Source organism: Moschus berezovskii, chromosome 15 (genome assembly GCF_049115385.1).
Source record: "Moschus berezovskii isolate FMDL1 chromosome 15, NW_MosBer_1.0, whole genome shotgun sequence".
NCBI lineage: Eukaryota > Metazoa > Chordata > Mammalia > Artiodactyla > Moschidae > Moschus > Moschus berezovskii.
The window spans coordinates 81,863,447-81,885,795 of NC_142474.1; the positions used below are offsets into that span (position 1 = coordinate 81,863,447).

The following is a 22,349-nucleotide window of genomic DNA, read 5'->3' on the forward strand; positions in this document are numbered from 1 at the left end:
TTATGCAGTTAAATAGCAATAAGCACATTATCCCACCATCTCACTTCTTTTTTTTTTTTTAATCTTTATTTCATTGTGCCATGTCTTAGTTGCGGCATGTGGGATCGAGTTCCCTGACCAGGGATCGAACCCTTGCCCCCTGCATTTGGAGCATGGAGTCTCAGCCACTGGACCACCAGGGAAGCCCCAACCATCTCACTTCTAAAAAAAAAATGCTTTAATTCATTCTAGAAGTACATTTTCAAAACTTTCATCTAATATTGAATTTGCAACTTAGAATACAATAGAAAGAATACAGCAAATTTACAGTGTATGGGGAAGAAACAGAGGAAGAATTAAAAAAGATTTCTGGTACTCATACTGGCTCCTAACCCAAGCCAAATACCAGGTCTGGCATCAGTCAGTGAACTCGATTTCTCCATGTTTTTTGAACAGTGCGTAAGTTAGCTCTGGGACTGCCTAGGGTAAAGGTGTTATAAACATACCCAAGTCCATCTGGCTTAGAATGTCTCTGTCCTGCTCAACTGTGGGAACTGAACTATATACCCTTCCAAACACAAACGCTTTTCCTATTTCATAAACGCTTTTCCTATTTCACAGCTGTTCCTTCTTAGTTTCTTAAACTTTCCTACCTTCCAGGTATACCTTCTACAGGATAGGGTACTTTATGCAGACTTTTGACTTCAGAGCCCAAACCTGCATCTTCCTCTCTCACCAATGCTTCCTACCTCTTATTCTGTGGTTTGAAATACTATTTATAAGCTAACAATTCCTAAGTATATATTTGCAATCTGACTTTTCAGCTGATCTCCAAGGCTCATATATAAATGTTAACCTAATACCTCCATGTAGATATCTGATTGACATCTTAGACCAATTATATACTACTGATCCTTTCCTAAGATTCTCCTTAACTCAGTAAACAGAAGAACATTATCGCAGCCACAGGATTGGAAAAGGTCAGTTTTCACTCCAATCCCAAAGAACGGCAATGTTAAAGAACGTTCAAACTACTGCACAACTGCACTCATTTCACATGCTAGAGAGATCATGCTCAAAATCCTCCAAGCTAGGCTTCAACAGTATGTGAACCAAGAACTTCCAGATGTTCAAGGTGAATTTAGAAAAGGCAGAGGAACCAGAGATCAAATTGCCAACATCTGTTGGATCACAGGAAAGTGAAGTCGCTCAGTCGTGTCCGATTCTTTGCGACTCCATGGACTGTAGCCTACCAGACTCCTCTGCCCATGAGATTCTCCAGGCAAGAATACTGGAGTGGGTTGCCATTTTCTTCTCCAGGGGATCTTCCCAACCCAGGGATTGAACCCAGGTCTCCCGCATTGCAGGCAGATGTTTTAACCTCTGAGCCACCAGGGAAGCCCAAGAACACAGGAAAAAGCAAGAGAATTCCAGAAAAAGACCTACTTCTGCTTCATTGACTATGCTAAAACCTTTGACTGTGTGGATCACAACAAACTCTGGAAAATTCTTAAAGAGATGGGAATACCAGATCACCTTACCTGCCTCCTGAGAAACCTGTATGCAGGTCAAGAACCAACAGTTAGAACCAGACATGGGACAACAAACTGGTTCCAAATTGGGAAAGGACTGCATCAAGGCTGCATATTGTCACCCTGCTTATTTACCTTATATGCAAAGTACATCACAATAAATACTGGGCTGGATGAAGCACAAGTTAAAATCAAGATTGCTGGGAAAAATATCAATAACCTCAGATATGGAGATGACACCACCCTTATGGCAAAAAGCGAAGAAGGACTAAAGAGCCTCTTGATGAAGGTGAAAGAGGACAGTGAAAAAGCTGTATTAAAACTCAACATTCAAGCAACTAAGATCATGACATCGGTCCCATCACTTCATGGCAAATAGATGGGGAAACAATGGAAACAGTGACAGACTTTTCTTGGGCTCCAAAATCACTGAGGATGGTGACTGAATCCATGAAATTAAAAGATGTTTGCTCCTTGGAAGAAAAGCTATGAAAAACCCAGACAGGATATTAAAAAGCAGAGATATCACTTTATTGACGAAGGTGGGTTTAGTCAACGCTATGGTTTTTCCAGTGGTCATGTATGGATGTGAGAGTTGGACTATAAAGAAGGCTGAGTGTCAAAGAATTGATGCTTTTGAACTGTGGTGTTGGAGAAGACTCGTGAGTCTCTTGGACTGCAAGATCAAACCAGTCAATCCTAAAGGAAATCAACCCTGAGAATTCACTGGAAGGACTGATGCTGAAGCTGAAGCTCCAATGCTTTGGCCACCTGATGTGAAGAGCTGATTCACTGGAAAAGACCCTGATGCTGGGAAAGATTGAAGGCGGGAGAAGAAGGGGACAGCAGGGGATGAGATAGTTGGCTGGCATCATCAACTCAATAAACATGACCTTGAGCAAGCTCTGGGAGATGGTGAAGGACAAGGAAGCCTGGCATGCTGCAGTCCATGGGGGTCACAAACAGTTGGACACGACTAAGCAACTGAACAACAACATCTATTGCAGAGATTCAAAACAAGAATCTAGGAAATATGCTAAATTTCTTCCTTATCCAAATAAAAAATTGGTAAGTCTACCTCCAAAATATATCTAGAATGCCATTCAGTTTCCTCCTTCCAATATTATTACTAGTAAGCTGTCTAGACAAACCATCGCCTCTTGTCTAGGCCTCTGCAAAGGCCTGGTCTCTCAGCTCTCACCATGCTTTCTTTAGTCTGTTCTCTTTGCAGGACTCAGAGGAGGAGGCTTATATACATGCCATACCACGTTACATCCTCGCTTTAAGACCCTTTCAGTTCAGTTCAATCACTCAGTCGTGTCCGACTCCTTGCGACCCCATGAACCTCAGCACACCAGGCCCCCCTGTCCATCACCAACTCCCAAACCCATGTCCATCGAGTCGGTGATTCCATCCAGCCATATCGTCCCCTTCTCCAGCCCTCAATCTTCCCAGCATCAGGGTCTTTTCAAATGAGTCAGCTCTCCACATCAGGTGGCCCAAGTACTGGAATTCCAGCTTCAACATCAGTCCCTACAATGAACACCCAGGACTGATCTCCTTTAGGATGCCTGGTTGGATCTCCTTGCAGTCCAAGGGGCTCTCAAGAGTCTTCTCCAACACCACAGTTCAAAATCATCAGTTCTTCGGTGTTCAGCTTTCTTCACAGTCCAACTTTCACAACCATACATGACCACCGGAAAAACCATAGCCTTGACTAGACGCACCTTTGTTGGCAAAGTAATGTCTCTGCTTTTTTAATATGCTCTCTAGGTTGGTCATAACTTTCCTTCCAAGGAGCAAGCGTCTTTTAAGACCCTTTAGTGGCCTCCCATTGTCAGTGAGTAAAGTCCAAATTTGTTGCTGTGACACAAGGCCCTGCCTCATACTAAACTGCCCTTCTGCCCACATTTCAGCCACAATGGTATCCTTCAATTCCACCACACATTCTTTCTCACCTCACAGCTGTCCTACCCACTTTCCCCTCATCTGCAATGTTCTTTCTCCCAGCTCTCCATGCCTGACTCCTCCTCATTCTGCAGGTCTCAGCTCAAATGTCACCATCTCCAACAAGCTTGCTTCACCTGCCCTATATAAGAAAGCCACTCTCCTTCTTCTTCCGAGGTACATGCTCTGTATTATCCTATTTATTAGTTCCTTTAGAACACTGATCATATTCTCATAACATTCTTATTTGTTTACCTGTAAAGAATCTGCCTGCAGTGCAAGAGACCCAGATTCAATCCCTGGGTTGGGAAGATCCCCTGGAGAAGGAAATGGTAACCCAGTAGCCTGACCTGGAAAATCCTATGGATAGAGGAGCCTGGTGGGTTACAGTCCATGGGGTCACAAGAGTTGGACATGACTAAACTACCACTTCATGTCTTCTTCCCTTCCCCAAAACCATAAACTCTGAGGGATGTAACTTTGCTTGTATTATTAGTACTGTATCTCTAGCATACCAGAGTGCTTAGCAACTGGCAGGCACTCAAAAATATTTATTGACAGAATGAATAAACAAACATATGGTGAGACCATTTCTTGGTCTAATTTTGAAAAAAAATCACTTTTTCCTTAAAAGAAAACAAGATATAAATTATTATTCCTAGGAAGTATTCTGAAATCAAAAGTATACTGAAAACAAGCAAACTTTATCTGTATTTTCCTTTGGAACTTCTGATACTTTCAAGAAAACTATTCACAATTTAAATGTGCTGATTCCAAGAAACAAGTTACCCTAAGCCACCAAGCTACATAAATTACTCTTTGAATTCTACTCTGAGTTCTGCAGTTTGACCAGATTTCACAAGCCAAATGAAGCACTTTGGAATGAGAACAAGGAAACGATAATGCTTCCCATTTCTCCATTATAAACTTGATTTCCTGAAATGCGAGGATAAGGCTAAAATCCATCATCTTCTAGAAATGACTGCTCAGGTATGATAAGAAGAATATGCTAAGTTTCCATTTCCAATTCCTAAGAATCTCACATCCTATAGTAGACTTTATTCATCTTGATCCCCTTTTTCATCAATAAAACATTAGTACTAAAAGGCTGTAACAACCAGGAAATAATTTTGAGCAATTTTGACTTTCCTGTAGAGAACTATTCTGGCCCACTAGTCACAAGGGACGAGAAGCAGGGAAACTTCATAAAATCCTTCTCTTTACAATGCCAGCTTGGAGTTGCTCCAGGAGCAAGCCTTTGGGGTTCATGTGTGTGGTATGCAGAGCAGGGAAGGGCAAAATGCATGAGAACAAATGGAAAAAGCTTACAGTGGTCCTGTACTGACTTGTCCAAGTATAGTCTGAACCTTACCACACATATTTATACACACATATATTTACACGTATGAAAAAGGATAAGAATGAAAGCATTCAGGAGAGAATTGACTGGTGCATGTGCAATGGAAACAAGGCTCCTTGGAAACTGGAAATCAGATAAGTGAGAGTTTATTTAGGGATTCAAGGAAAAAGGGGAGGAAGTTGGCTTTTCAGCTACATGAAAGCTAATCATGAAGCAGAATAAATGAAATGGGATAAAATGAAACATAGATGCTGGGTCAATTGGAGCCAAAAAAGTTTTCACACTATGTACACATGTTTCACACATGCAAGCCATGTAAAAATTTTAACATGTCCACATAAACACAAACGGATTCATTCCATACTTTCAATGCTTCACAGACTTTGCAGAGACAGACCTGGAGTGGATGTGTTATAAAAAAGCAGTGAAAGCACACAAAGATATGACTTCCTTTTTTCCCTCATCCTTTTATAATCAATCTACCTAGAATCCAGAAAGGAATCCCTAGTAAACTGTGAAATTAATCATGTTTCACCCAAAGCTTCCTACAATGAAATTACTTCTTGTATGTACAGGGGACATGCTGACCCTCCTATCTGATCAGTGGTTACACCTACCAGGACAAACTTGCTTATAAGACACTAGGGAGCTATACAAATTCTAGGAATTTTGAAAGAATGCATAGTTTACATTGTTTCTACCCATTTGCTTTAGATTCCAACTGAAAATTACAAATATGGGTTGGCTTACCTATTTTTTTAGCTTCTTCAGCAAAGTATGGGTCATTCATATCAACATCAGAGGGAACATCATCTTCACTGGCCTCTTCAGCAAGAGCCTTAAAGAAGAATATAAAAAAGAAATACAGTTTACTGTAAGGACCAAAACAAATAAATGTGAAGAAAAACCTAATTTCTTTTAAATCAAGCAGTTACATCTAAAATTAAACTTGTTTTCAAAAATGGCTAAATTTACAAAATAACTTCTGATCAACTCTTTTGTTCAACAAATACTTATGGAATACTTTATAAATGCAGGAACTGTATAGGGCTTTTGAGAGAGACAACAGTTATCAGATATATGGCTTCTGTTTTCAAAAATTTTAAGATTAAATGAAATTAGCCACATAAACAAAGGTATGGTGGTGGTTTAGTCGCTAAGTTGTGTCCGACTCTGCAATCCCACGGACGGTAGCCTGCCAGGCTCCTCTGTCCATGGGATTCTCCAGGCAAGAACACTGGAGTGGTTGCCATTCCCTTTTCCAGGGGATCTTCCCGACCCAGGTCTCCTGCATTGCAGGCAGATTCTTTACCAACTGAGCTATGAGGGAAGCCCTAAACAACAAAAGTATATAGTAATAATAATGAAAGATAGAAAGTTCCAGAAGGGACAAAAATGAAACACATTCAAGGAAAAGAATACTCTTAGATGGGTGATCAGTGAAGAGAGGCAGCCTTGTTTTTCACAAAACTGAGAAATGGCAGTGATTAACAATAGCATGAAATAGTGCACTGCGGAAGCCTGGCAGGCTGCAGTCCACGGGGTCACACAGAATCAGACATGACTTAGTGACTGAACAAGTGCATTATGGGTTATCTTTCAAATCACTAATGCAATTTATCTGCTGGTTAATTAAAGAAAATAATTCTTTGCTATGAAATTTCAAAAATACAAAAGCAGTGAAGGTATAATGAACCTCTTGTTCTCAACATCCAATTGCAACAATTACTTTGAAAACATTCATGAAAACTTCTGTACTAATTTTAAGCACATCAATTGGTTACATTTTCCCTAATCAAATATGAACATTTACTAAATTAGTATATTTAAGTTAAAAAAAAAATCAAGTCTATAAAGTAAACAGAATATATGCAAACTAAGATCAGACTAACCAGATGGAGTTTATCCCCAGGAACCTACAATATGTGTCATTTTAAGAAAAATATTTAGATAAATCCATGCACCTATGGACACCTTATCTTCGACAAAGGAGGCAAGAATATACAATGGAGAAAAGACGATCTCTTTAACAAGTGGTGCTGGGGAAACTGGTCAAACACTTGTAAAAGAATGAAACTAGAATACTTTCTAACACCATACACAAAAATAAACACAAAATGGATTAAAGATCGAAACGTAAGACCAGAAACTATAAAACTCCTGAAGGAAAACATAGGCAAAACACTCTCCGACATAAATCACAGCAGGATCCTCTATGGCCCACCTCCTAGAATATTGGAAATAAAAGCAAAAATAAACAAATGGGACCCAATTAAAATTAAAAGCTTTTGCACAACAAAGGAAACTGTAAGCAAGGTGAAAAGACAGCCTTCAGAATGGGAGAAGACAACAGCAAATGAAGCAACTGACAAAGAATTAATCTCAAAAATATACAAGCAACTCCTGCAGCTCAATTCCAGAAAAATAAACGACCCAATCAAAATATGGGCCAAAGAACTAAACAGACATTTCTCCAAAGAAGACATACAGATGGCTAACAAACACATGAAAAGATGCTCAACATCACTCATTATCAGAGAAATGCAAATCAAAACCACAATGAGGTACCATTTCATGCTAGTCAGAATGGCTGCTATCCGAAAGTCTACAAGCAATAAATGCTGGAGAGGGTGTGGAGAAAAGGGAACCCTCTTACACTGTTGGTGGGAATGCAAACTAGTACAGCCACTATGGAGAACAGTGTGGAGATTTCTTAAAACACTAGAAACAGAACTGCCATATGACTCAGCAATCCCACTGCTGGGCATACACACCGAGGAAACCAGAATTGAAAGAGACATGTGTACCCCACTGTTCATCACAGCATTGTTTACAATAGCCAGGACATGGAAGCAACCTAGATGTCCAGCAGCAGACGAATGGATAAGAAAGCTGTGGTACATATACACAATGCAATATTCCTCAGCCATTAAAAAGAATACATTTGAATCAGTTCTAATGAGGTGGATGAAACTGGAGCCTATTATACAGAGTGAAGTGAGCCAGAAAGAAAAACACCAATACAGTATACTAATGCATATATATAGAATTTAGAAAGATGGTAATGGTAACCCTGTATACAAGACAGCAAAAGAGACACAGATGTACAGAACCCTCTTTTGGACTCTGTGGGAGAGGGCGAGGGTGGGATGATTTGGGAGAATGGCATTGAAACATGTATATTATTATACGTGAAACGGATTGCCAGTCCAGATTTGATGCATGATACAGGATGCTCAGGGCTAGTGCACTGGGATGAACCAGAGGGATGGGATGGGGAGGAAGGTGGGAGGGGGGTTCAAGATGGGGAACACATGTGCACCGGGGGCAGATTCATGTCAATGTATGGCAAAATCAATACAATATTGTAAAGTAATTAGCCTCCAATTAAAATAAATACATTTATATTAAAAATAAAGAAAAACATTTTGAATGCACATTGCTAAACATTATCCTACATGCTGAAGAAGACCCGCCAAACCCTAAAAAATGTTCATTTTGGTATTACTATCCTTTTAAGAACAAGGACTTCTAAGAATTTTTCACCAAGTTATTATAATTGGTTTAGCAGTAATATGATGTTTATAGCAAAGATTCTAAAATACTTATATATTTAACTACATATTTATTTACATATTTTTAAAACTGTTCTTTTAGATCTAAATTACATCTGTATCAACTATGGCAATAAAACATGTATTCATTACTTCATCTTCATCTCTTAGTATCAAACTGAAGTGACAAAGAGTTGGGGGACAAATATTTTTAACCTGAATTCTTCAGATTCTCCTGTATGTGGAGAATCTCATGAGATGGAAGAGATCTGCTGAATCACAAGTCCAGCACTCAGTCTGGAACAAACTGAGCACTCAACAAACCCATGTTTAATATCACTGATAAAACTAGTCCAGTCTAAGCTCAAGAAAGGGAAAAGGCAACAGCACAAGATAATATCAAAGTACCAATCAAACAAAAATCAAAGGAAATAGCTGCTGAACATCTCACAGAAGAGTGACTAATTACTGACCCCATGAAGACCCACTTGTAAGTCTTCCATTAAACTGATGGCTTAATAACTTGTGGAATTATTCCATTTTAAAGATATTTTACTGCCTGGGAGAGGCAGACTATCAATGCAGGCAGGGCTCTGACCTCATTTCCTCATTTTTCTATCCATTTCCAGAAACGCTGAGTATAACAGGAATACAAAAATCACTCCACTGCATCATTCAATTCCGTAGCCCTTTTTCAATACTGCAGTTCTTGTATAGCACAGAGAAACAGTACAGTGCAGCAGGAAGAGCACTGGAGCAAGAGATCTGGATTATGACATCAGCCTGGCAATTAACGAGCTGCATATTCTTAGATGAATCATTTAATTTTCTACAACTATCAATATAAAACATCAGGATTGGACTAAAAGTAATAATTTAAGATTCCTCAGGTTGTAAAATTCTATGACTAGTGATATAATCTTAAGATAATGAATGAACTGCTAGGATGCTGCATTTCATTGACAAGACAGAATATTTTTATTGGCAGGAACCCTAAGTGTCTCTGTTATTACTAAGGACTCTTAACTCTGGAAAGATGTTATTTCTGAATCATGGGAGTTAAATCAGATTTTTCACAGACAACATATCAGCACAGACAAAATATCTTCAAAAAAGGGATCTAATGACAATATGTTAAAAGATCTATACACAAATATTGAAAAATTTCACAAATAGTGAAAAAAGCACCTTGAGAAATATACAGAAAAAAATCTCATTCATTCTGAAAATGTCTCTCTCTATATATGCTCAGTAAAACTGTCTGTACCTCTTTTTCTCACAAACACAGAACAGAATCAAACTGTCTTACATCTAGAAATCAACTAAACTATGCATTTTATTGAGGTAGCACATAAATGTAAAATATTAGAGTGAAGCAGTTACAGTGGCTCTGGGTTTTTACAGATTTTAGGCATCATTGTGTAGCCTTGCAGAAAACACTTAACCTATCCCAGTGAGTGGTTATGTTATGAGACAATGGGTGCCAAGCACTGGTACCTTCTGATACTCAGTGGCTGTTAAATAATTATTCAATCATAATTATTGATACCTTCTGTTTCTTTTTCAGTCTTTTTTTCTCTTTCTTCTTCTCTAAAAATTGTTCCCAAGGGCTCAGTTTATCCTTTCCTTCCAATTTGTTTTTGACCATCTCTTCTGCACTTTCTTTAAGGCCTACGGGAAAACACAAATAGTTTAGTTTAAAATGTTATATCTTTACTCACTTAAAAATGTAATTAACCGAAAAAGATTATTTTAATATATTTACTAGAGAAACAAGAAAAAATGCAATACTCCAATGTCACAGAGTAATGTAGTATCAACCTACATCAAAGCTATTTACTAAAAACAAACAGCTATAAACCTAACCAAACCAAAACAGATAAACAAACCAACCCAGCAGCTAAATATATGGTCAAGCTACTAAAGAAAACTCCTTTACTTAGGCTCAAACTTTATTTCTTGGTATGTAATTTAACCACTTGAGACTCTAAAGGTAATTGGTCTTTAACACAGTTATTTCTACTTGCTTCTGTTGCCCAAGTAAAAGCTTATATTCCCTGGAAACTATAGGTGACTAACAAAAATTGATTAGTAAGGCAATCTCTGTGGAAATACCCCAGGGGGAAAGAATTCTTATCAAGGACTCATTCTGTGAGTACATATCTTTAAGATCAAAAGGGCCATCAAGTTCACATTCCACTTTGTATGGTTTAAGTTCTTTCAGTGACGTTATTCGCTCTTGTAAGGTTCTTGTTCCTTATATTCTGTGGTTCCTGAAATGGAGGAATTGGTGGCTAATGCAATAACTAGAGAGGGCTGAGAAGAAAAAAAAAGCCCCAAGGCTGATCTATCAGTTCATGAAGACCTTACTTCTGCCACAGTAAAGAAATGTGATGACTGTGTTATCACCTTTGATAAAACAAATGTTTATTTTGGAGTATTTTTGGGAGGTCATGTTCAGTTTGGAAAGAGGGGCCTTTAATATTTGGAGAACACAAAATCCATTACAAAATTAATGGAATGATTTGAAAGACAAGATCAATCCAGATCATCTTCCCAGATACATTCTAAACTCTAAGAAAGTGAAAAACATTCTAAGGATGTAATTCCCTTCTTCCCTGATGAGTATACTGAGACTGAGGATATTCAGCAACTTGCCTAAGAACACAGAACAAGGAAGCTATATACAGTTAAGACTTTTAACTCCTAATTATCCTCTATACTATTACCAGATCCAACTAAAATGCTGGTTTGATCGAGAATAAAGAAATGCATAGTCCATGAGTAAAATCTAAAGCTTTGGGTCTCAGGTTCCTTATCTGCAAAGTGAGGCTGGGCTGGATCAGAAGCATACAACTTCCTCTTCCCACATACACTGTTTTTCCTCTTAAAGAAAATATCTGGTACAAGTCCAAATGCACAAAAGAATGGAAAGTCATACTTTGGGTCCTAAGCCCCAAAGAATATCATGAAACTGCTGAAATAGACGATTTCAAAGATCCCCTCTTTGGCTTCTAAACCAAGACTTCATCTCTAAATTTCTATAACTTAGAAAAGCATTAAGGTATATGCATACTCAAGGTTACTTAGATTGGTTTTTATGACACACTACTGGTATGTATGATTTATGAGAATACTCTCTGATTTATGGGATACCAAATCAGGAACTCAACTCTCAATTCAAAAATGTTTCCTGTAAGAAAAACACAGTTCACTTTACTAAGTAGTTTTCAGGAGAAATATGAACTATAGAAAACATGTCCGGACCTCTGACTGAAGCAACAGATACACATCCCCTTAGGAAATGTAAACACTGGTACTCACTTGGGAGAAAGCAGCAAATCCTGACAATACAAGCTGATTTCAAATAGGAAAATAAAATAATTTATATATTACACCTGTGGGTCAGCACACAGTCCAGTCTCACACTCTAAATGCACAGTACTGTTATTAAATATGCTTAAATAATAATCTTTAAGGTATTCTACTACGGTTTCCTCAAACATGAAAAAAGATTTTACTACTCCAAAATACTAAATTAAGCAATATATTTAGAGTCCCCCACCCCACCAAAATGTCTTCCCTGGTTAATTTTAATCCTTGAAACACAAACTCTACTCCGATCTTGGCATAATGTTAAGAAAGGTGTTTCTTTTACACGACTAGACCACTGGTTTAATGGGTCTCCATCTCTACAAACTACTCCAATGTGACGACTGGGTCCTGACATTTTTGGGAGGACATGGATATCCTTATAATTTGATAAGAACTATGGAATCTGATAAGAACTATGGAATCTCTGAAACACTGTACTAGAAAAAACTTCTCTACAATGTTCAAAATTTTATAGATCTTCAACGCTCATTTCTGTGGAAGGATCTAAAGGACCACAGGCAAACAGCATTACAGGGCAACAGAGGTCTCAAGGAAGGCGGGAGTCTCTCTCCCAACTTCAAGACTCACTGGCCCTGACATTTGTAGGCACTACATGAAGGTTTCTTATTTCAGCATGACTGTCATTTTGGACCAGATAATTCTCTGTTGTGAAGGACTATCCTGTAGGATGTTAAGCAATGTATCTGGTCTATCTACACTAGCTGCCAGTAGCCCCAGTCACGAAAATCAAAAATTTCTCCAGAATTGCCAGTGTCCTCTTGGGGAGAAAAATCTTAACTCAGTGGTTCAGAGTTGAGAAGCACTGTTCTTGACAATGATTAGAAGTCACTTCTGAAAAGAAGGGCTGTATTTCAATATTTGTGTCACATAAAGTATGTATTATTTTATTTGGTACTTGATTATAATAATGTCTTTCCTACTTTAGCAATTTCAACTGAGTATGCCTTTTCTTTCAACCAGAACAAAGGCAGCTAAAGTCACCTTCTTTTGTATCCCATAATATTTAGCATAGTGCCAGACACATAGTAAGTACTTAATAAGCACTTAATTGATCTGTCTTGAAGAAAGAATTCTTATTTCAAGCCAAGTGTTTGATCTTTCATGTTTGGAACATAGTCTTTCCAACAGAAAATGAATCAAAACTTTAGGATCTAAATAAATGGTCTTCATCCTGAAGTGGCTCATGCAATTGTTTTTTTCTTTTTAAAGGAACTACAGCTCTAGAATAATTCATGAAATATCATTGTTGGGAAATATTTTTCTGGTATTTAGTTTGTTTATAACAATAAAGAAATAGCATCTTCAGTTAAATCCAGTCTGAAATTTTGTGCCTGGTTCTCACTTAACACACCAAAATAGTAGAATGACAAACACACTGCAATGAATTAGTACACCACCATGATAACTTAAAAACGCTTTGTTCTTGCTGTCATCATGAGGTCATTTAACTCTCTTGCCACAGATCACAGCTGTTTATATTCTAAATTCTTAAAAATATGCCCATCCCAGAAGCTTCTTGGCATGAGCACAAGAACATTCTTCAGACGGTTTTAGCCTCATTTGAGAGCAGCCACTATGTGACTGAAAAACAACTTCATTATAAATGTCTAGTTGTGTGCAAGTTTGCTTTTTAAAAATTTTAAGCATATAGTCAAGGGCTCTTGAATTAACGAAAAATAACATTAAAAATCCTACAAATAAGGGGTGAGAAACTCTTTAAAACCAACCATGAACACAGATGACTCAATTTTAACAATTTAAGTGCAATTTATTCAGAATTATTTTGGCAGTTTGCACACACACAAAAATACTTTCAAATATTCTTTCAAAAGCCACTAAAATAAGAATATACATTTCTTCTGACCTAGCTCATTTCAAATTTTGAAAAGTCTTCAAAGGGCAGGACATGAATAATAACTTATAATAACTCAACTAGGTACTATAGTTGGTTTTGTTTATAAAAATAAAATAAATATTTTAAGATTTCTGATATAGGCTGAAACTGGCACTTTTTAAAAATGTATGTGAGAACTCAGGATCCACTGAAAATATTTATGAACATTTATGCTTTGATCTTTATTTATGTATGCTGTATGTTTAAATGAGGCCATGGTAACACTCAATTCCAAAAGTAGCTTCTAAAATGTAACTAACTACCGTCACCACCAACTGAACTCCTAACAAGGAATTCACCCTGGGTGTAAGGGTTTTTAGAGGAAAATAACCAACCATGCCCTGAGGAACACTGACATCAAAAATACCCCTGCAAACTGGTCAGTTTTCTCCAATGCGGGGAGGCGGGGAGAGAGATTTACTTATCCTTCAAGTGTATCAGATATGCAAAACTACAAACCTTTGTAATGAGAAAGATGAAGATCTCAAGTGTTTTCAACTTGGTTCAAGATCTGTTTATAACAAGAAGTTGTTTAGAACACTGTTCACAATTTGGTTCACAATCTGAACTTCTGTAACTCTTTTTCTCCTAAACTCTTACAGTATATATTCTTTTATTCTGCTCTATTTAACACAGTCGTAACTTTACATTTATTTGTGTGACCTTTTTTTAAACTATTATTAATGGCTATCTCCCTTACTAGGGTGCAAGCTCCTGACGGTAGAGGCTACAGCCTGCTTTTTTTTTTAAAACTCAACAAAGGTAACCCTATGCTAGTGGAGGGCCTACTACATAGCACATGCTCTGCTGAATGAATGCAAGTGCCATTGAAAGAATACATAAGTCAAATCTGTTCCCAACCTTACAGACAGGGAGCAATAATTCATGAAATTAAAAAGTTAAATAACAACTAGCCCTGGGAACAACAGTAAATAACAGAATTTACCAATCAGCCAGAGCCAACGAAAGCTCTCTGTAACTTAACACTGTCAGAATACTGTTATATCTACTACATGGAGACAACACAGACGGTTACAATAAAGAGAAGAGAGGAGCAGGTAAGCTACTTCGACTGCGAAGGCTTCTCATATAACACTTAATTCTGTTTCTCCTAAAAAAGTCAATGAGGCATTCAAAGAAGACATTCCAAAATATGCACCAAATGAATAAATGTTAAGGTTTTTGATTGTTGTTCACTGTCCAGAAGCCATTTCAGTGGGTTTACATTTGCCTTGAATTTGAGCTTATCATCCTCTACCCTCTTCTGAAACCCCTTTTTCTCTCCCACAGAAGGATGTCCTCCATTTGCAAGTATATTCATTTCACTGTGAACCAAGCTGTCCCTGCTTCTTAGAATCAAATGTTCTTACAAAGCTGACTTCAAATACAAGACATTTGGGCTTCATTAGGAAGCTATTGTTCCCTGTATTTATCTGTACTTTATTTGTATGTTGTCTTTGCCTTTCAAGTAGCTTGTGATCACAATGTACATAACAGCAAGCTGTCCTTAATACAGAGTAAAACTCTGGCCAAGTCTGATGAAGCCATTCTGCTCTTTAATTTGTGGCAAAGAAGACTGAAGAACTACTTTTCTATTGTCACTTTTTATACATAATGTTTACGGACAAGGTAGAAAATAAATGAAAACTTAAATGAATGGCTAAGACATAAGGAAGCTAAGGGAATTTTTTGGAATCTAGTCAAAATAAGAAAGCTCAAAGAGAAATGTTTAACTAGCTTAGAAGTAGGGATTTTCCTTGGGGACATACACTAATCTGCTCTGGTTTAGCATGTATCTTGGGTTTTAATGGGCTGCTAGACAAGGAGGCAGGGGACTGAGTTTGGAGCTCGATCTGACTGCAGGCCTCAGCAGAGACCACACCATGAGGCCAGGGTCCTTTAGGAGATGATGCTCCTCCTCCAATGGTTTAGAAGGAAAACATGCCTTTCTTGGCTTTGGCCACAGGCAGAACAAAAGAAGTAAAAACACATTTTCTCCCTCAGAATTTATAACCACAGGCCCAAACATCCATGGGTTTGTGGCTAGGATTCACACTATTTGTGCGGCTCCAAAACCCTAATCCAAAAATTTGGTTTCAATTGGTCCAGGATTGGGAGTGCCCTTAGGTACCTGGCAAATACTCTCTAAAAGAAGCATGTTTTTTTGACTCAGGCCTCTGAGAATTCCCATAAGTAAAGAATGATCCAAGAACAATGAGATCATAATCAAAATTCAATATGAACCAGAGTAAACTGAAACAAAATAAGTCAGACCTACAAAGACTAAAGATTTTGGAATTATACAGAATATAAAGTCAGCACATTTTAGAGAAAAAGAAATTAAAAGATATGATTATTAAAGGTATATGACAGATTACAGGAAGGAAAAAACTTCCAGAAATGAAAAACAACTGAAATTATAAAGTCAACCAAGATAAACAGCAGACAGAGCTAAAGAAAAAATTAATGAACTGAAAGAAAGAACTGAAGAAATTACCTAGCATGCTGCACAACAGACTCAAAGGTATGGAAACTATAAGTTAGATTCAGAATGAGAACGTACCACACATATCAAATGGGATTCTCAGAAGGAGAAAATAAAGATGACAGATAGGTGATATTTTAAGAGAAAAGGGCTGAGAAGTTTTCGGAATGTTTAAATGAATGGGGAGTTACTGATCTTCAGAATTCTGGGTATCCAATTAATTCTAAGCAAGATTAAAGCTACCAAGCAAAAAATGACCTAGATATACACCATAGTGAAACTCTAGAATACTAAAGTATTTTAAAAGCCAGGGACAAAGACAGCACTGTGGAATAAGGTCAACTCTTTCCATGACAGGGTTCAGAAGTGGGCCCCTGGGCCCTGGGATTAAAACAGCGTATTCTTTAGTTACACTGGCCTCACTTGTAAACTCACATCAAGAGGAGTCAAGGGGAAGCCTTGAATGTAAAGTAAACATGCCCCTCCCTAGAAAAGGATTAAGAGGTGATTAGGTTGGCATCCAGTCAAAGCTATGGTTTTTCCAGAAATCATGTATGGATGTGAGAGCTGGACAATTAAAAAAGGCTAAGCGCCAAAGAATTGAAGCCTTTGCACTGTGGTGTTGGAGAAGACTCTTGAGAGTCCCTTGGACTGCAAGGACATCAAACCAGCCAATCCTAAAGGAAATGAACCCTGAATATTCACTGGAAGGCCTGATGCTGAAGCTGAAGCTCCAATACTGTGGCCACCTGATGCAAAAAGCCGACTCACTGGAAAAAACCCTGATGCTGGGAAAGACTGAAGGCAGGAGAAGGGGACAACAGAGGATGAGATGGTTGGATGGCATCACTGACTCGATGGACATGAGTTTGAGCAAGCTCCAGGAGATGGTGAAGGACAGGGAAGCCTGGCCTGCTGCAGTCCAAGGGGTAGCAAAGAGTCAGACACGACTGAGCAATAGAACAAGGTTGCTGCATCCATGGCAACAGCAGATACTCTTCCCTCCCTAATCCTTAACACTCACAGCGTCACCACAGTCTAATTCTCAGAAGTTACCCACACACCCACTCGTCTGTCACATCTCCCTCTCCCTTCAATTCTCTATCACCAAGTTCTCCGGAATTCATGGTACATCATCAGCAAAAACCCAACCACTGTATCTCTGAATGTTTTCTTCATCTCCTTGCTCTAACTGAAACAGGGCTCTCCCCTGAAGGGTCTGCACAAGGCAGCACTTTCAAGCACTTATTGCTCATGGTGGTGGGAGCATTTGGTTTCTTCACAGAGCAGTCACCAGCCGGCCTATGGCAAGGGTGGGTGTATGAATCAGTAAAGCTCTCTATCCAGTTTTAGAAAGTGTTAGTGGCCCAGGGTTAGGCAGAGTAATTTACTGACCAATAAATCAGGGACCCAATCAATAGATCCTTACAGATTTGAAACTCTGGTACCTGACAGAGGTGGTATGTCTGAGTTCTGGGGTAAGGAGAGATTTATTCTATAAAAAGAATTAAAAAGATCTGCCATGCAGAAGAAGTTGAAATTGAATTCCCACGTTATACATAAAAAAAAAAAAATCGACTCTCGATGAATCAAGCACTTAAAAGTAAAAAATCAGTCCCAAATGATACAAATCCACCCTCCACACCAATGTTAATAAAGTTAAGAGCTTTACCACAGAATTCAGCCATTTAAAGAATATAATTCGATGGTTTTTAGTGCACTCACAGATATGTGCAACCATCACCACAGTCAATTTTAGAACATTTAATTCTTCTCAAAAATGAACCTTTCTCTCTTCAGGTTCCGTCAGGCTGAAGTGTTCAAGTCCCTGTCTTCAGGTTGAAGTGTTCAAGACACTTCAACACTGCCCACCCCTCAACCACTAATCCCAATGGGTTGTGCTGGATATTTAATATAAAATATGTGCCATTTTGTGACTGGCTTCTTTCACTTAGTATAATACTTTCAAGGTTCATTCACTTTGTTGCATGCATCAGTATTTCACTCTTTATATGCACCCATACTTTTTAGAAATACTTAATAAATGAGATGAAAACATATAAAATGGAGAGTGAGGGAGTGCTGAAATCTGGATGATGGTTATTCCTAGGTAATGAGAAGCAGAGGGGATCAAATGGATGGATTTAAGTTGTTGCACAATTCTAGTTTTTGTAGTATTTTCATTTATTATTTACTAAAAATAAATAAAAGAAAGTCATGCTGGATCAATGATAAAATGAAAGTGAAGTCACTCAGTCGTGTCCGACTCTTTGCGACCCCATGGACTGTAGCCCACCAGGCTCCTCCGTCCATGGGATTCTCCAGGCAAGAATACTGGAGTGGGTTGCCATGGCCACCTCATGCGAAGAGTTGACTCACTGGAAAAGACTCTGATGCTGGGAAAGATTGGGGGCGGGAGGAGAAGGGGACGACAGAGAATGAGATGGCTGGATGGCATCACCGACTCGATGGACATGGGTTTGAGTGAACTCCAGGAGTTGGTGATGGACAGGGAGGCCTGGCGTGCTGTGATTCATGGGGTTGCAAAAAGTTGGACATGACTGAGCAACTGAACTCAACTGAACTGAATCCAAAGACTGTAATTAATGAACTCACATGAACTAGAGATTCAGAGGAATAAACGGACACATTTAGTATATTTGCCTATACCACTTTTGTTCTTCAAAGAACATTATAGAGGAAATAAAAAGGAAAATCACCAACTAGAAAAAGTTATGTGCAAAATATAAAAGATGAGCCCAAAATATAGAAGAATGCTAAATGCAGGAAGAACTCCTAAGAATCACTAAAGCACAGAGAACACTACATTAAAAATGATATCAAAAGACATGAATAGGTATTTCACAGATAAGAAAGCCGGAAAAAAATGTTTTTTTCATTAGTAATTAGGCAAATGTGTGAGCAATCCTTTAAAAACATGTCAGGCCATATCATCTCCATTTCCCATTGCCTTTCCAGTACAAGCTAAAGACCATCAGAGGCCCTCTGTGATCTGACCACCTCTCTGCCCTCACCTTCTACTACTATCCACTCCCTGGCTCATTCTGCCTCATTATTCCTGAACAAATCAGAAATGCTTTCCCCTCAGTGTTTCTGCATTTATTGCTTCCTCTGCCTGAAATGTCCTTTCCCAGGATAACACGTAAGGTACAACATACTTCCCATTAGCTCTTTGTACAAATGTCATTTTCTCAATGAAGCCTTCCCTGACTGTCCTGTTCACATCGCTACCCACTCCCACCCCTGAGCTCCCTATGCTCTATCCAGGTCTTATCCTTTTGCTTCCACAGCCCTTAACCATCATCTGATTATTCTACCCATTTATTAGTTTACTAATTCCCTTCCTACCCCCTCTCCCTCAACGCACACACTAAAATGGAGGACTCCACAAAGGCCTAGATCTTCGTCTGTTTTGTTTAGTGCTATTAGAGAACAGTTTGGCACATAGCAGGAGCTCAACTAATTTTTGAGCCTAACACACAAATTAAAACCATAACGAAGCACCATTACTTATATACTCAGTTGGCAAAAAAATCACCCGATAATTATCAATTAACAGCAAACTCACACTACGAGGTAGAGTGAAATGCTCCAAGCACCCAGGACAACAATCCAGCATGACCTTGTTACGGTAACTGTGAGTATGCTATACAACCAAGAAATCTGACACATATCCAAGAAGTTCTATACACACCTTGGTGACAAGACACTGCTTAAAAGAGCAAAATACCACAATAGCCAGCAACAGAACAGATATGATATGTCTAATAAAGGGACTCTATGGAAAAGTGAAAATTAACAGATCATGTCCTCACATATGGATTATGGATAACTCTCAGAAATAAAATGTTAACAGCAAAAAGAAGTGACAGAAGAATACACAGAGGATGCTTTTATAAACTTCAAAATTAATAGAACTAAATAAAAACTTTAGGATACAGGCATGAGTGGTAAACTATTATATAGAAAAGGGGAATGATTAACATGGAATGCAGTTTCACATTTTCTTCTGGGAGAAGGAGGGTGTAACAGGGACTGGAGACATTGGTGATGTTCTTTCTTAAGCTAGATACACAGGTATTCATTTAATTTTTTTCCTTTAAACTGTATACATACACTGTGTTCACCTTTTGTGTCTATGTTCTTCCCCACAATAAAGTGTAAAAAAAAAAAAAGGGTGTGTGTGTGTGTGTGAATGTTCACTCTTTGACAACCATGTGCTGATAAACAGGCTTTCACTAACCTTTTTCATTTAATTCCCATCGAAATAATAGGTACTTAAAGTCAGATTTTCTGATGTAAGCCCTCTGTGCTCTTTCCATGATCACAGTAAACTACTAATGTTATCCGAAACTTCATTATAAGAAGGTCCCAATCGATACGCTTTTTAAAAAAATCCACCTATAAGCTAATGGCCTGAAACTCAGGTGTCTGTTTTCCTCCCTGGGAGAGACTACAGAAGCTATTAACATAAGGGCATTTTGAGGCTGTGGTACAACCAAAATAGCATTTCTATATCAATTAAACCAAAAAACCCCATCTTTAAGAAAAATGAAAAGAAATGAAAACCACTTTGGCCTCACTAGCATTTAACAAGCTAGATTTTTCTTGCTGCTGCACTCTTAAGAATTTTCTTCTACCTTTATTGGGATGAGTTTATATAAGTAAACTGTAATTCTGACCAGACTACTGTTAAAAAGACTTCCCAAATAACTATTAGGGAAGCAGAGTATTCCCAACCTTTTCCCTATGATGATAGATATAAAAAATAATGCTGTATGGCACAATGGAGTAAACGGAAGAGACAACCAGAGGAGGAAATGAAGCTGGGGTCTCTGGCCGGCCTCAAGAAGAAAAGGATCAATACTTGGGGGCAAATCAGTAACTCACAGGTGGTATGTTAGGTGGGAATCTCTGAAGCAGAGGATCATTTAAGGTTTACTCTTTCAACGTTTAATATTTGCAGTTACCCCAGATCTTATTTCACTGGCAATGTCCTCTACCGCAACATTGAAAAAATTGTAGAATAAGAGTTAACAGAGAATGAAAGTTACATTAAAATTTAGAAAATTTAGGACTTCGATTTATATCCATGGCTGCTTTATAAGCGAGCATTGTTGCAATTCTTAGGGATTCTCTATTGACTAATTTATGACAGGTCAAGCATTCTTTGTGTCCAAAAAGATATCAGAATTTTGGAACACTAATTAACAACATGTATGCCTAGAAACTTGCAGTGTTCAACAGTAAATACACAAAAGTTTTCCCTTGCCCTTTTTATTTTAAAAACCTTCAGAACAGGTTACTAAACAGAAGGCGGCTTCTCAGAAGACAGGCTTCTTAGACATCATCACACATGGGATGCTGGCCATGGACCAAAACGTTCCCTCATGCTGAGAAGTCTGTGCTTCTGGCTCAAAATTATGCATCCAAATAAATTACTTTAAAAATATTTTTAAATCTATCTATGGATGGCATCACCGACTCTGTGGACATGAGTTTGAGTGTACTCCAGGAGTTGGTGATGAACAGGGAGGTCTGGCGTGCTGTGATTCATGGGGTCGCGGAGAGTCGGACACGACTGAGCGACTGATCTGATCTGATGCCTCCACAAAAAGGAGGAGTAACAGTAACCTACAGCAAAATATACTTTATGACAATCTTAAGCTGACGATGCTTAGATCTTGGTGAATTGTGGTGGAGAAGACGGTTGACAGTCCCTTGGACTGCAAGGAGATCAAATCAGTCAATCCTAAAGGAAATGAACGCTGAATATTCATTGGAAGGACTGATGCTAAAGTTCCAATATTCTGGCCACCTGACGTGAAGAGCCGATTCACTGGAAAAGATTCTGATGCTGGGAAAGATTGAGGGCAGGAGGAAAAAGGGGTGACAGAAGATGAGATGGTTGGACAGCATCCAGTCCATCAATGGATGAATTGGATAAGCAAAGTGTATGCACATACATACATGCCATGGGATAGATATTATTCAGCCTTAAGAAGGAAGGAAATTCATACTTACACCACAGCACAGATGAACCTTGAGGACATCCTGCTAACTGAACTAAGCCAGTGACAGAAAGATAAATACTTTATGATTCCATTTATATGAGATATTTACAGGAGTCAAAATCAGAGACAGAAAGTAGAATAGTGGTTTCCAGGGGTTAGGGGAGGGC

The 22,349-nt window shown here is 38.4% G+C and overlaps 1 protein-coding gene across 3 annotated transcripts in view; it reads right to left on the reverse strand.

Annotated features, from left to right (window-relative positions):
* ESF1 (ESF1 nucleolar pre-rRNA processing protein) overlaps nucleotides 1–22,349 on the reverse strand; it is a 59,778-nt gene that overhangs the window by 8,852 nt on the left and 28,577 nt on the right. For all 3 annotated transcript variants that reach the window (XM_055426487.2, XM_055426476.2, XM_055426469.2), the window contains exons 10-11: nucleotides 9,922–10,043; nucleotides 5,569–5,656 (exon numbers count right to left, since the gene is read on the reverse strand). In XM_055426487.2, coding sequence (XP_055282462.2) covers nucleotides 5,569–5,656; nucleotides 9,922–10,043 — 210 coding nt within the window. The remainder of the gene's footprint in view (nucleotides 1–5,568; nucleotides 5,657–9,921; nucleotides 10,044–22,349) is intronic.